We start from the raw sequence: 15,083 nt of genomic DNA on the forward strand, positions 1-15,083 counted from the left end.
GGAGAAAAGCTTCCTGCTCATCCAACACACCCCAAAAATCCCCGCGGAGGGTTCGTGAACCCTGCAGGGAATGGGCCGAGCCGGGACACTGAATCCATCCCATTATTTCCTGCTGCTCAGGCCTTGGCCTTCTCCTGGAGAAATCCCGGCTCTGCTGTCGGGAATGTCACGGGAAGCGGTTCCAGGAGCCTGGGAAGCAGGGACAGAGCAGCCCTGGACCATCCACAGGCAGCACCGAGCAGCTGCTGTCCCACTGGAGCAGCAGGAGCCGACGGAACAGGGATGGGGAACAGGGGGGACACGTGGGACCCCAGACCAAGAAATCCCGGGATTTATCCCCCATCCCAGCCGACTATTCCTCCTGCATGGGAGAGCACCGGGAGGGAGAGCTGAGCCCCCGCAGCAGCACCCACCACCTCCAGAGCCTCGAGGAACCACCCTGCAGCACACGGCAGGTGACAGGGAACGCCAGTCCCTTGGGGACAGCACAGTGTCACCAGAGGGGACAGCGCTTCCCCGGCACCCGCAGCACCCCGGGCCAGCCGTCACCTCATCGGCCACGGAATTACAGAAACCGGGAAAGCCCTCCAAGATCAGCGAGTCCAACCTTCCACTCGCCCGTGTCCCCAAGTGCCACATCCACGCACTTCCTGAACAGTTCCAGGGATGGCGATTCCACCACTTCCATGGGCAGCCTGTGCCAGTGTCTGACCACATTCTCCACCTTAAAATCCAACCTAAACCTCCGCTAGGCACAACTGGAGTCATCCCATCCCTGGTTCCCTGGGAGCACAGCCCGACCCTCACCCGGCTGCACTCCCCTGTCAGGAATTTGGAGAGCAAAAAGGTCCCCCCCGAGCCCCCTTTTCCCCACGCTGAGCCCCCCAAGCCGCTCCTCGCGGGACTGATGCTCCAAGCCCTGCTCCCGGTCCTGTTCCCAGAGGTTTTTCCGCCATCCCCGTTAGGGATGCAGGCCTGGATCAGCGCGACCCTGCTCCGCCAGCCTCTCCCGGGCTCCTGTGTCCCCGTGCGAGCAACGAGGCCTCGGCAGCCGCTCCGAGAGGTCGATCCCAACCCGGACCCGCTGCGCGGGGTGGCCCCGGTGCCTCGCGTCCCCCTCCAGCAGAGCATCCCAGCACGGCCCCCGGGCACTCCGGCCACGGGGACGCGGCCCGCACCCCGCGGTGCCCCCATCCCACCCCCCGGTGCCCCCCGTACCTGCCCGGCTCCTGCTCCCGGCCGCGGGCTCCGCACACATCCGTGAGGCTCCCGGCCGAGGCGGCGGCGCTGGCGGCGTCCCCGGTGGCCGAGCCGCCGCTGCAGCTCTTGGTGCGGAAGAGGCGGCTGAGGCGGATGCGGAGCGAGCCCTTCCTGCCGCCGGGGCCGGTGCCGGTGCCCGCGGGCGGCGGAGCGGGGCCGGGGGCCGCTGCTGCTCTGCCGGCGGCGCGGGCGGCCCCGCGCCCGGGGGACCCCGGCTCGTCCTCGGAGCCGCTGCCACCCTCGTCGGGCTCCAGCGCCTCGAGCACCAGCAGCGCATCGCTGGTTTCCTCGCCGGCGGGCGGCCCGAGGCACGGGCAGGGGGTGCCCGCCGCGCCCGCCGCCCCCTTCGCCCCCAGCCCCGGCGGGCGCAGCCCCAGCGCCGCCAGCTGCAGCTCCAGCCCGCTCTGCGCCGCCGCTCCCCAGACCGCCGCCGCTTTGGGCTCCAGCGCGCAGCGGTGCCGCGGGCACAGCTCGGCCCCGCCGCCCCCCGGGACCCCCCCGCCCGCCGCCGCCGCCGGGCCGCAGTCCGAGCCGGGCCGGCCCTCGGCCGCCGCGTTGCGGAAAACCATCAGCTGCGGCCGCGGGCTGCGCAGTCCCGGCCCGGCCCCCGGCAGCCGCCCCCCGCCGCCGGGCCCCGCGCCCGCCGCGCCGGTACCGGCACCGGCGCCGCCCGCCGCGCCCGCCTCCGGCCCGGTGCCATAGCCCAGCAGCCGGCTGAGCACCCGGTACGAGGCCGCGGCGGCCGCCGCCGCATCCCCGTCGCGCTGCATGGCTACGGCCGCCGCATGGCCCGCGGGGACCGGGACCGCACCGGGACCGGCGGCCGCCACCGCCGCCCTCGCACGGCCGCGGCGGCCCCCCCCCCACGCCGCCGCCGCCGCCGCCAGCGCCCCGCCCCCGCGCTTCCGCCGCTGGCCGCGCCCCCCGGTGCCGGTCCCGCCTCTCCCGGTGGTTGTGATCCCGCCCCGGTGCGGAGGCCGCGCCCCCCGAGCCCCCCGACCGCGAGTGGAGGGGCTACGGGGACCCGCGGGGACGCGCTCCGAGCACCGGGAGCCGCTCCAGGCTCCCGCACGCGCCGGTGACACGGCACCCAAGGGTGGCTCCGGCACCCACGGGCGGGACCCGCTCCGAGCACCGGGACCCGCTCCGAGCCCCTGCACCCACGGGCGGGACCCGCTCCGAGCCCCCGGGTGGCACCGGTTCCGAACCCCGGCACCCACCGGCGGCACCGGCACCCACGGGGACAGAGGGGTCACTGATGGTGGGGCCGGGGGACAGTTCCTGGACACGCAGCTCCAGCCGCGACCCAAAGGACTCGTCCCTCACGCCGGGACCGGGGGTGTGGTGGGGGAAACTGAGGCACGGGCCGGCGGCGCTTCGTACCGCGAGCCCTGCGCGGCTCTCGCCCGGTTCTCGCAGGCAGCGCGTCCCAACCGGAGCAGAGGGGTCGGGGACCGGCTCTCCCCACACCTCCCCGCGGGCTGGGGAAGGGGAAGGTCATCGTTGCTTGAGGGCGGAGCGGGGAAGCTGAGCACCCTCCCGTGCCTCAGTTTCCCCTCTGCACCGCGGATCTGCTGCGCAGGACATCACACTTGGGGGGTGGGCTTCAGATCCTGCTCGTGCCCACCCCCAGCCCGCACCCACCACCCCCAGCCCCACAGGGACACCCCGCGTGGATGCCACCCCCGCATTCCCACCCCATGGCCCAGGGGGGGCTGGGCACTGCGGGATTGGGGGTGCCGCGGGCGCGCTGTTTCCCCCGGCCGCCGAGGGGCCGAGGGGAGGGGGATACGGGCAGGAAAATTCCCGTTCCCGTTGCCATGGCTTCCCATCAGGATGCGTTTGCATCACGGCCAGCCCGAGGGGCCGGGGCGCGGGGGTCCCCTCGGGGCTCGGTGCGGGATCCCCTCGGCGCTCAGGTCGGGGGGCTCCGGGCAGCGCTGCCGCCCGAGCGGGAGTGCGGGGGCGGGCGGGGGGGCTCCGGGCAGCGCCAGCCGCTGAACACCGTTTGGAGCCGGTGACGTCTGCTCCGGCATCGCTGAGGGAGGAGAACGGGCGGCAGAGCGCGGGGCCGGCTCCGGGCAGCTCGGGGTCCCTGCCCGCCATGAGCCCCCCGGGCCGGCCGGGGGGGCCGCCGGGGGCCGGGGGGCTCCGCTGAGCCCCAGCCATGGGGCCGTGCCGGTGGCCGCTGCTCTGGGGCTTCCACGCGGTGCTGGCGCACATCGCCGTGCTCACGGCGGGGCAGCGCCCGCAGGAGAGACCCCCGCGGCCGGCGGGATGGTCCCCGGCCCCCTCATCCTCCTGGGCGCCCACCCTGGAGCCGGGAGCGCCGGGGGACGGCGAGGGCTCGGCGGCAGCGCTGGCGTTCCTGCGCACGGGCGATGCTCAGCGCCTGGCCCGGGCCAACTGCAGCGGGGGTGTCGCGGCGGCGGCCCCCGGGCCCGGGCCCCCCCCGGCGCTGCGGGCAGCCCTGCGAGCCGCCCCCGAGGCGCTGGCCCACGCCGCCAACTTCCTCAACATGCTCTTCCAGACCAACGATATCCGCGAGGCCAGCGTGGCCGAGGACGTGGAGTGGTACCAGGCGCTGGTCCGCAGCCTGGCCGAGGGGCACCCGTGGGTGCGCAGGGCGGTGCTGGCCCTCGACGCCCACCCGCTGGCCCCCAAGCCCCGGCTGATGCTGCAGGCCACCAAGGGGGACGGCCAGATCCTGCTGCAGGACGTCTCCAACGCCGCTCCCAGCCTGGGCAACCTCAGCTGGGACAACGAGTGGTTCAACGCCCTCAAGTCGCAGCGGGTCCCGGCGCTCCGCAAGCGGGTGCTCAGCAATGACCTGCGCAGCCTGGAGACCCCCAAGTGGCAGCGGGGGGACAGCTACGTGGGGGACCCGGGCCACGTGCGATGGTCGCCGCCGTTCCTGGAGTGCCGGGAGGGCCGGTTCCTGCCCACCTGGGCGGTCACTCTCTCCTCCGCCTTCTACGGGCTCAAGCCGGACCTCAGCCCCGAGTTCAAGTAAGTGGAGCACGGAGGGGGTTTGGGGTTGGGGAGGGGGGGGGTGTCAAAAGGGCTGGGGGTGCGCGGTGTGTGTGCTGGGGGTGCAGCTGGAGGTGTCACCCACCCCGGGGTGTGACAGCGCCCTGCCCGTGTCCCTCTGCGGGTGCGTGCACGTGTGTGGGCACGGCGGTGACCCCCTGTCCCCCTCGGTGTCCCCTGTGCTGCCCACCCTGCACTGCCACCCCCCTGTCACGGCTGCGTCGGCGGTGGGTAAGCCGGGCTGGGACCCCTCCTGGGAGCTGGGGTTGACCCCGGGATTGGGGAGGGGGGAGGTCCCTGCTGCACCCCACTGTGCCAGGAGACACAGAGGGAGGCGGTGGGGAGGGAAGGGGTCAGCTGGGATCCGTCCCAGAGCGGGGACACGGCCCCATATCCAAGGGGAGAGCCGAGTCCCCCTCGGAGAACCCAGGGAAGAGCGTTGGTCCCGCGGGGCACGCGGGGGCCGCCCCAGCCACCCCTATTTCCCCATCAATCGCATTAAAACCCCTCTGGAGGGACAGAACTCACACCCAGGAGCTGCTGCCTCTGCCCCTGCCCCAGCTCCAGCCTCCCCAGACACGGCTCCGATGGACAACACCCCTGTCCGGGGGTCTGGGGACACCGCTGACCGCTGCCATTGCCCCCCCGATCCACGCACCAGCCCCACCGCTGCTGCCCCAGAGGCAGCGCTGGGGCTCGGCCACTCTGGGTGGGGGGCACGGGGTGGGCAGGGGGATGCCCCACGCCACCCCCTGGGCTGACCCTTTCTCTGGGCGCAGAGGGGTCGTGCGGGTGGACGTGGAGCTGCGGGACGTGGCCATTGACCAGTGCTCCAGCGGGCCCGGCTGGTTCTCGGACACGCATCGCTGTGACCTCAACAGCACCCAGGTACCGCCCCCCATCCCCTCCGCCGGCAGCACCGGGGCACCCCGCACCCAACCACCCGCGTACCCCCGGCCCCGCTGCCCGTGCCCCGCGTCCCTCCCTCCGGGCTGAGCTTTATCCTCTCTCCCGGCCGATCCATCTGCTTCGCTCAGCTGCTCTCGCACCGCGGCGAGGGGTTTATTGTGCAAATCTTCCCTCCCACCGCCAGCCCGGCGTGTGACCCGGCTGTTCCCTGCCCGGGCACCGCGGGGACGGGGCCTGGCAGCCGGTGGCACCATGGCCACCCAGCAGCTCGCCAAGCCCCTCCAACAGTGCCCACCCAGGCGGGACAGCGGTGCCCGAGCGTTTCAGGGCTTCAGCAGCACCCCCAGACAGGGCAAGCCCCGCAGCCCCCCAGCTTTGGGGCAATCCCCAAGCGGGAAAGGCGTCGCCAGCTCCTGTTTCCTACCAGCGATGCCTTCCAGAGGGCCGGGCTCTGCTCCGGGCACCCCTCCAGAAAACAACAATGCCCAGCGGAGCCGCCGGCGCGGCCCGTTCGGAGCAGGATGAGGCCAGCGGGGATTAGGGAGCAGTGCCCAGCCCGAGGCTGCCGTCACGGCTGGGCAGGATTAGGGCGCTCGGCTGCATTAGGTGTCCATTTAGGTTTTAGGGAGGGATTTGGGGCCAAGCTTTGGCTTTTAATTCTGAAATGTTTAACCACTGATTCCTCTGATTTCACTGATGGCGTGGGGTCAGGTACCGTGAGCTGGGGGGCTGCTGGAGCCCCTGGGGCAGGGGGATTTGGGGACTGGGGGGGACACAGGGATGTGTCTCAGGCTGTGTCCTTCAGTGTGTCCCCCAGGAGAGCCGCGGCTTCGTCCTCGGGAGGTACCTGTGCAGGTGCAAGCCGGGCTTTTACGGGGCCAGCGGAGTGGCCAGCGGTGCCTGGGCAGGTGGGTGCCGTGCCCAGCCCCGGGGTCCCTGTCCTCCCCTGTGGCACACGGGTGCAGCAGTGGGGGCCGGGGCTGGGGGGCTTTGGGGACACAGAACACGTGCCCTGGCGTGGGAGGTGTCACCAGCCCCTGGGATGTGGTGATCCCACGTGGATGCCGTGATCCCACCAGGCTGTCACTCTGTCCCCAGGTGTGGCGGGGACGGACGGGGGGTCCCGGCTGGGGTGCCGGCCGTGCCGCCCGGGCTGTGCCACCTGCGAGGACGACACGCCCTGCCTGATCCAGGAGGACCCGGTGCTGCGGGCAGCGGTGCTGTCGTGCCAGGCCTGCTGCATGCTGGCCATCTTCCTCAGCATGCTCGTGTCCTACCACTTCCGACGGAGCAAGGCAAGGTGTCCCCGTGTCCCCCCCTGCCCTGGGGGGATCCCCCTGCCCCGGCCCCTCTAAGGCTGCACCCTCACACTGCTGTCCCCACAGAGGATCCGGACATCAGGGATCATCCTGCTGGAGACCATCCTCTTCGGATCCCTCCTCCTCTACTTCCCTGTGAGTATCCAGCTGTCCCCAGGGCTGGAAATGCTCTGGGATGGGGTTTCCAGGATGGAGCTGCCCCAAGCAGGGCACGGCTCCACCTAATTGTTAATTTTACTGGCGCAATCCCTGGGGGCTGCCCTATAAAACTTCTCAGAAAACCAAATCCCTTTTCTCCCGCTGGCTGCGGGAATTAATCCCTGCCCAAATCCCCTCTCCCATCCCGCACGAGCTGCAGCGGGTGCTGTAGGGTCAAGGGGGAGGGTGGCACAGGGCTGGCCTGGAAAGCAGATGGGTCCCGAGGCTCCGGCAGGTGGGATCCAGGTGGGTCCCGAGGCTCCGGCAGGTGGGATCCAGGTGGTTCCCAAGGCTCCGGTGGGTGGGATCCAGGTGGTTCCCGAGGCTCTGGCAGGTGGGATCCAGGTGGTTCCTGAGCTCCAGCAGGTGGGATCCAGGTGGTTCCCGAGGCTCCAGCAGGTGGGATCCAGGTGGTTCCTGAGCACTGGCAGGTGGGATCCAGGTGGTTCCTGAGCACTGGCAGGTGGGATCCAGGTGGCTCCTGAGCTCCAGCGGGTGGGATCCAGGTGGCTCCTGAGCTCCAGCGGGTGGGATCCAGCCTGCAATCCCCCTCTCCTGCTGCTCCAGGTGTTCATCCTGTACTTCAAGCCCAGCATCTTCCGCTGCATCGTCCTGCGCTGGGTGAGGATGCTCGGCTTCGCCATCGTCTACGGCACCATCACCCTCAAGCTCTACAGGTGTCTGGGACGGGGGGCTGGGGGCTCGGGACCCCCTCAGTGGGAAGGGTTTGAGTGTCAAGCCCCCCAGAGTGGGAAGCAGCTGGGAGAGGGGGTTTGGACACCCGTGGTGGGGAGGGCTGTGGGTTTGGGGAGGGCTGGGGGTTCAGGACCCCTGCGCTGGGATGGGTTGGGGGCTCAGGACCCCCAAAGCGGGAAGGGTTTGGGTACTCTGGGCCCCCAAAGTGAGGGCTGCTGGGGGTCCCTGTGGTGGGGAGGGGCGGGGCTCTGGACCCCTGCTGTGGGATGGGATGGGGATTTGGGACCCCCACAGTGGGGAAGGCTGGGGGCCCTGGAACCCCACACTGGGACGGGCTGGGGTCCCAGTGGGATGGGCTGGGGGCTCTGGAACCCCACACTGGGACGGGCTGGGGTCTCAGTGGGATGGGCTGGGGGCTCTGGAACCCCACACTGGGACGGGCTGGGGTCTCAGTGGGATGGGCTGGGGGCTCTGGAACCCCACACTGGGACGGGCTGGGGTCCCAGTGGCACAGGCCGGGGTCTCACCCCTCTGTGCCCCGCAGGGTGCTGAAGGTGTTCCTGTCCCGCACGGCCCAGCGCGCGCCCTACGTGTCGAGCGGGCGGGTGCTGAAGATGCTGGCGCCCATCCTGCTCCTGGTGCTGTGGTTCCTGGCAGCCTGGACCATCGGGATGCTGGAGAACACCCACAAGAACATCCCACTGGTCATCCGTGCCCAGACCGCCCGCGGCCTCCACTTCTCCATCTGCGGCCACGACTGCTGGGATTACATGATGGTCATCGGTGAGACTGGCCCCTGATGTGTCCTCGGGGTCCTCACGGTTCCAGGACCCCATCCCATAAATGTGGGGCTCTCATTCCCTTGTCCTTTTAATCCTGCTGGAGGTCTCAAGGAAGGTTGGGCCGCCCCAGCTGCCTCCCACCCTCCCCTCTGAGCATCCCCTGGTGCGGGCGTTGATTCTTTGGGAAGGCTGTGCTGGGGAATGCTCCGGACCCGCCTCCGACACCGCCCATCCCGACAGCATCCGGGGTGACCGCGGTGGGCAGCAGCTGAGCCCCCCGAAAGCTGCTGGGTGCCGGCTGTGGGTGCTTAGGGGCTCTCCCCGCTCTCCCCCGCAGCCGAGATGCTGCTCCTGCTGTGGGGCAGCTTCCTGTGCTACGCCACGCGCGCCGTGCCCTCGGCCTTCCACGAGCCCCGCTACATGGGCATCGCCCTCCACAACGAGCTCGTGATCTCCGCCGCCTTCCACGTGGTCAGGTAGGGCCAGGAGTCAAGATTCCCACCCCTGGGGATGCTCAGGAACCGCCCCAAGGTGGGAAGGAGTCGGTTGCTCTGGATCTCCAGAGTAAAAGGCTTTTGGGTGGTCAGGACCCCCGCAGTGGGAAGGGTTTGGGCGCCTGGGCAGGGGGGAGGCTGTGGGGTCTGGAGGTGGGGAGGGGGCTGTGGTGGGAGCTGGCGCTGCCCTCCTGGTCCCTTCCAGGTTCTTGATTGTCCCCTCGCTGCATCCGGACTGGACTCTGCTGCTCTTCTTCGCTCACACCCACGGCACCGTCACCATGACCCTGGCCCTGCTCTTCATTCCCAAGGTGCCGTGTCCAGGGAATGGAGCTGGGAAGGGGCTGGAGCCCCAGGAGAGGCTGAGGGAGCTGGAAAGGGGCTCAGCCTGGAGCAAAGGAGGCTCAGGGGGGACCTTGTGGCTCTGCACAAGTCCCTGACAGGAGGGGGCAGCCGGGGGGGTCGGGCTCTGCTCCCAGGAAACAGGGACAGGAGGAGAGGGAACGGCCTCAGGCTGGGCCAGGGGAGGTTCGGGTTGGATAATCGGGGAAATTTTTCATGGGAAGGGTGATCAGGCATCGGAACAAGGGGAGTCCCCATCCCTGGAGGTGTTTGGGAACACGTGGATGCAGCACTTGGGGTCGCGGGTTGGCGGTGGCTTTGTCAGCGCTGGGGGAGCAGCTGGACTCGCTGACCTCGGAGAGCTTTCCCAGCCTTAACAATTCCATGATTCCATCACTAAAACTCATCCCGGGGACTTGGGGAGCTGGGACAGCGACCCCTGAGTGACTCCCCGCCTCTCCCTGCCCAGTTCCTGCACACGGGCTCGCCGCTGCGGGAGGAGATCACGGCCGAGGTGTACGAGGACGAGCTGGACATGAGGCGCTCGGGCTCCTGCATGAACAGCAGCATCGCGTCCGCCTGGAGCGAGCACAGTCTCGACCCCGATGACATTCGGGTGGGTGGCACACTCAGGACCTTCTTTTGACGCTAGCTGTGCAGAGTAAGAGGTGCCTTTCGCAATCTTTTCCTGATGCAAAGCAGAGGGAGGGGACGAGGGGCTGGCAGGGTGACCCCACCTGGGTGGGCAAACCCGCTGCGTCCCCCGGGCAGCGCGGGGGAGTTTTGGGGACACGGGGGACAACGCGGGGCTCGGCGGGGCGGTCCCGGCCGCATCTCCCGCTGTACGCGCTCTCCTCTCTCCCTTTTCTCTGCCGCGTCCCCCCCCCACCCGCGGCGCAGGAGGAGCTGAAGAAGCTTTACCGGCAGCTGGAGGTGCACAAGACGTGGCGGATGGCGGCCAACAACCCGCACCTGCCCAAGAAGCGCAGCTCCCGCCGCAGCCTCGCCCGCTCCATCCTGCGCCGCAGCGGTGCCGAGCCGGCCGAGAGCGCGTCCCGCCGCAGCAGCGCCGGGGACCGGCCGGGGACCCTGTCCCGCCGCAGCTCCTCGGCCAAGCGGCTCGTGGATGCCGGCGGGACCAGCCTGAGGATGCGGGACGAAACCTCCCGGCGCCGCTCCTCAGCCCTGCGCAAGTCCCGCAGCTCCGAGGGCCCCCCCCGGGACCCCCGCCGTGGGTCGCCCACCCCCAGCCCGCCCGAGGAGCCTCCTCCGGTGGTGACGGACTTGGAGCAATCCGACAGCGACTCGCTGGATGCCGCCCCGCTCCTGTGCAAATCCGCCAGCGCCCAAAACCTGGCGGGGCCCTGGCAGCGACCCCCGGGCCGCGCTCCGCCCTTGCAGAAGTCCCACAGCGTTGTCGCCGGGGCGCGGGAAGCGGCGCTGCTGGCCGCCCGCACGGCCGCCCGCGACGAGTGGCACGGCAGCCGCCAGCTCTCCGCGCCCGCCCCGGGGGTCTCCAAGGCCACCGCGACACTCCGGGGACCCGCCGAGAGGGGCTGCCAGGAGGACACGGCCCCGCTGGGCGATGCCAAGGTGCACAAACACGTCACCTACGCGCCCATCAAGAGCGTCAGCGTGGACAGCGCGCACCCGCCCAGGAGGGTGAGGGTGACCGTGAAGAAAACGCCCCCTCCGCCCCCCGTCCGCTACCAGAGCCTGCAGCGCTCGGGGACGCTCGGGGACGGCCCAGAGCCACCCCCGGACCCCCCGGTACCGGCGGGAGAGGCGGAGGGGACACCGGGGGAGGAGCCGGAGCGCGCGTTGCTCCCGATAGGGAAAGGCAGGCTGCTGACCCCGACCGCCACCCCGGCACAGATCTGTCCCTGGGAGCTGGTCCAGGACGAGATCCTGAGCAGGAAACAAAAAGCAGCCGAAGCAGCAGACTCAGGGACCCCCGGTGACACAGCGGCCACCACCCCCGGCCCCAAGCCGGCCACCCAGAAAAGTTTCCGGAGCCTGGGACTCGCCATCAAAGCCCTTAATCGGTCCAGGGGGAAGAGCATCCTGAAAGGGAACAGGGAGAGGGAAGGGAGCCTCTGGAAGAGGGGGAGCAGCAGGAGGGACAAGTCCGGCCTGGCAGAGGCCTCGGCCGGGTCCCTCGGGCTGGTCAGCCCAGACCCCGCTGCCAAAAGCCCCGAGGGGAGCGGGCAGAGCCTCGAGCCCCCCGCCCTCCAGCACAACAACAACGCCGCCACTCCCGGGGAAGCCACGGACTGGGGGGACAGCGGGACAGGAGGACAATGGGACAGCCTGACCCCGGGGACAGGCGATGAGGACAAGGCGGCAGAGGAGCCCAGCGCTGCCCGGAGGGGTCTGGAGCCACCCGGCGCTGGCCACCAAGGAGCTGAATGTCCCCCGGAGGTGACACAGGCACAGCCCCAGGAAGGGGACGAGGCTCCTGCCCTGGATCTGGGGAAGGACGTTCCTGCGGTCGCAGCGGAGGAAGGGACACTTGAACGGCTCGAGGGGACCAGCAGGTCCTTCCAGCCCCGGGAGCAGCCGGAGGAGGAGCAGCCGCCTGCAAAGCGCTCCCCGAGCAGCCCCCGGCCCTCCCCCGGCAGCGTGCGGGGAGCGGCGGGGCCGAAGCCGCGGGTTGAGCTTTGTCCGCCGGGATCGCTCGGAATCCCGGCACGAAGGGGAGCCTTGCTGCTGCGCCAGGAGGCGATTGCTCCCCGGGAGGACGGCGGGATCCCAGAGAGCCCGGACAAGGAGCTGGAAAAGGGAAGCAGCCAGCCCGAGCCCGAGGGGGGCCCTGGAAGGAGCTGGAGCGGGGCCGGGAGCGCGGCGGGCGGGCAGGGAGAGCTCCGTCCTGGGGGAACGCGGGGAGATTCCAGCTCCAAACCAGGAATCTGCCCTGGGAAGGGCGGCAGTGAGGGGGATTCTCAGCGCTCTCCGGGCACGGAAAAACCACCAGAGCCGCGGAAAGAAGCACCGGAGCAGGCGGAGGGCAGGAGGGCTGAGGTGTGCCCAGAGGAGAGCCGGGAACAGGGAAGGAGTGTCCGAGCAGAAATCTGCCCCTGGGACACGGAGCAGGAGGGGCGGGGATCCCCCAAATCCGGAGAAGGTGTGGAGCAGCCTGGGGTGGGGCTCGCAGGAAAACCCCCAGCTCTGCCCAAACCCTCGGGAACCATGGAGAGCAGAAAGGCCAACATCTGTCCCTGGGACGTGGAGGATGAGCCGCGCCCAAAACCAGAGATCTGCCCTTGGGAAGAGGCTGCAGCTCCGTCAGGGAAAGAGAAATCCAGTCTGGACACGCGTGGCACTTCTAAAGGGGAAGAAAAAGTGGGATCCAAAGCACTGGAAAAAGGAAAGCAGCCCCCGGCCAAATCCCCCACGGGGAGCTCAGCACTGCCCAAAGCAGCTTCAGGGAAATCCCAGAGCTCTGAGAGCCTGAAGGCCGAGATCTGTCCCTGGGAGTCTCAAGACTCTAAATCCAGTGACAAAGCTGAAATCTGTCCTTGGGAATCTCAGGATCTCCAATCCAGTGATAAATCTGAAATCTGTCCCTGGGAAGTGGCTGAGCCTCCCTCGGGTAAAGAGAAACCCAAACAGGACAAAGAGGGTCCATCCAGGGCGAGCAAAAGCCCTTCCACAACTCAAGGTCTCCTGAAGGAAGTGAGAGATGGCACCTCTGGAAGGAAGGACCGAGAGTCCATCTGTCCTTGGGAGAGCCCGGACACGGAGCAGCCCCCGGCCAAAGCCCCCACTGGGAGCTCAGCACTGCCCAAAGCAGCTTCAGGGAAATCCCAGAGCGCTGAGAGCCTGAAAGCCGAGATCTGTCCCTGGGAGTCCCAGGACTCTAAATCCAGTGACAAAGCTGAAATCTGTCCTTGGGAATCTCAGGATCTCCAATCCAGTGATAAATCTGAAATCTGTCCCTGGGAAGTGGCTGCACCTCAGATGGAAAAAGGAGCAGCCCCAGGTAAGGCGAGACTCCCAGGAAAAGGAGCGACCAAAGCTGTGGAGAAGGGCAGCAGAGAGCGAGAGTCCATCTGTCCTTGGGAGAGCCCGGACACGGAGCAGCCCCCGGCCAAAGCCCCCACGGGGAGCTCAGCACTGCCCAAAGCAGCTTCGGGGAAATCCCAGAGCACTGAGAGCCTGAAGGCCGAGATCTGTCCCTGGGAGTCTCAGGATCTGCAATCCAGTGATAAATCCGAGATCTGTCCCTGGGAAGTGGCTGAGCCTCCCTCGGGTAAAGAGAAACCCAAACAGGACAAAGAGGGTCCATCCAGGGCGAGCAAAAGCCCTTCCACAACTCAAGGTCTCCTGAAGGAAGTGAGAGATGGCACCTCTGGAAGGAAGGACCGAGAGTCCATCTGTCCTTGGGAGAGCCCGGACACGGAGCAGCCCCCGGCCAAAGCCCCCACTGGGAGCTCAGCACTGCCCAAAGCAGCTTCAGGGAAATCCCAGAGCACTGAGAGCCTGAAGGCCGAGATCTGTCCCTGGGAGTCTCAGGACTCTAAATCCAGTGACAAAGCTGAGATCTGTCCCTGGGAGTCCCAGGATCTCCAATCCAGTGACAAAGCTGAAATCTGTCCCTGGGAAGTGGCTGCACCTCAGATGGAAAAAGGAGCAGCCCCAGGTAAGGCGAGACTCCCAGGAAAAGGAGCGACCAAAGCTGTGGAGAAGGGCAGCAGAGAGCGAGAGTCCATCTGTCCTTGGGAGAGCCTGGACACGGAGCAGCCCCCGGCCAAAGCCCCCACTGGGAGCTCAGCACTGCCCAAAGCAGCTTCAGGGAAATCCCAGAGCACTGAGAGCCTGAAAGCCGAGATCTGTCCCTGGGAGTCCCAGGATCTCCAATCCAGTGACAAAGCTGAAATCTGTCCCTGGGAGTCTCAGGATCTCCAATCCAGTGATAAATGTGAAATCTGTCCCTGGGAAGTGGCTGAGCCTCCCTCCCGGCAGCCAAAGGCCGAGCAGGTCCCTGGTGGGGGCTCCAAGGGCGACAGGCGCATCACGCGCCAGACAGCGCTGGCCAGCCCGGAGAGATCCCTGGACAGCAGAGAGCGAGAGTCCATCTGTCCTTGGGAGAGCCTGGACACGGAGCAGCCCCCGGCCAAAGCCCCCACTGGGAGCTCAGCACTGCCCAAAGCAGCTTCAGGGAAATCCCAGAGCGCTGAGAGCCTGAAGGCCGAGATCTGTCCCTGGGAGTCTCAGGACTCTAAATCCAGTGACAAAGCTGAAATCTGTCCTTGGGAATCTCAGGATCTCCAATCCAGTGATAAATCCGAGATCTGTCCCTGGGAAGTGGCTGAGCCTCCCTCGGGTAAAGAGAAACCCAAACAGGACAAAGAGGGTCCATCCAGGGCGAGCAAAAGCCCTTCCACAACTCAAGGTCTCCTGAAGGAAGTGAGAGATGGCACCTCTGGAAGGAAGGACCGAGAGTCCATCTGTCCTTGGGAGAGCCTGGACACGGGGGAGCTCTCCCTGAAAGCTGCAGTGGGGAAGGAGCCGCCCAAGAAATCCGACAGCACGGAGAGCAGGAAATCTGAGATTTGCCCCTGGGAAGCAGCAGAGCCCATGGGGTCGGAGGAGGGGAGCTCCCAGCCAGGTGTGCAGCCACAGGGAGCCCACAGAGCTTCCTCCACAGGGATGGGAAAACCGGGAGCCAGCGCTGTGGCTCCAACGGTTCTGGAAAAATCCAGGGGCAGATCCCACGGGGAAGCCGAGCACAAGCCCCTGTGCCGGCTCCTGCCCGGCACCCGGCACCCAGGGGTGGGCAGCAGCTCCAGCCCTGGCACGAGCCTGGCTCAGGTTTGTCCTTGGGAAGCTGGAGAGGCTCCATCAGCGTCCACCAAGCCCAGCTGGGACACGAGGAAAAGCTCCGAGGTGTGTCCGTGGGAGGAGGAGAGCACAGATCCCACCTGGAGCTGCCCCGGGGCCAGGGGGAGCCCCCAGGATGGAGGTGGGGTGTGAGGGAGTCCCAGCACCAGTGGCTCCATCCATCCCTCCATCCATGCCAGGAGGGAAAGGCTGGATCTGGAAGCTGCTCC

General features: G+C 68.3%; 2 protein-coding genes across 2 annotated transcripts in view; one reads left to right on the top strand and one right to left on the bottom strand.

The window, feature by feature from the left end:
- The window catches only part of SOCS7 (suppressor of cytokine signaling 7), a 29,139-nt gene extending 27,023 nt beyond the window's left edge, over window positions 1-2,116 (bottom strand). Inside the window, exon 1 of the mRNA XM_082297523.1 lies at window positions 1,219-2,116. Coding sequence (XP_082153649.1) covers window positions 1,219-2,030 — 812 coding nt within the window. The 5' untranslated portion in view covers window positions 2,031-2,116. The remainder of the gene's footprint in view (window positions 1-1,218) is intronic.
- Window positions 2,117-3,427: 1,311 nt separating this feature from the next.
- On the top strand, window positions 3,428-15,006 carry GPR179 (G protein-coupled receptor 179; the record flags this gene model as incomplete). Its single annotated transcript, XM_082297267.1, has 12 exons — window positions 3,428-4,269; window positions 5,070-5,178; window positions 6,005-6,107; window positions 6,298-6,494; window positions 6,585-6,653; window positions 7,284-7,393; window positions 7,957-8,195; window positions 8,532-8,670; window positions 8,894-8,999; window positions 9,500-9,646; window positions 9,931-12,418; window positions 12,809-15,006. 12 exons carry the CDS (start codon window positions 3,428-3,430, stop codon window positions 15,004-15,006), a joined length of 6,747 nt encoding a protein of 2,248 aa, XP_082153393.1.
- Window positions 15,007-15,083: the final 77 nt, after the last annotated feature.

The sequence above is a fragment of the Coloeus monedula genome (genome assembly GCF_965178545.1).
Source record: "Coloeus monedula genome assembly, chromosome: 26".
In the NCBI taxonomy this organism is placed as follows: domain Eukaryota; kingdom Metazoa; phylum Chordata; class Aves; order Passeriformes; family Corvidae; genus Coloeus; species Coloeus monedula.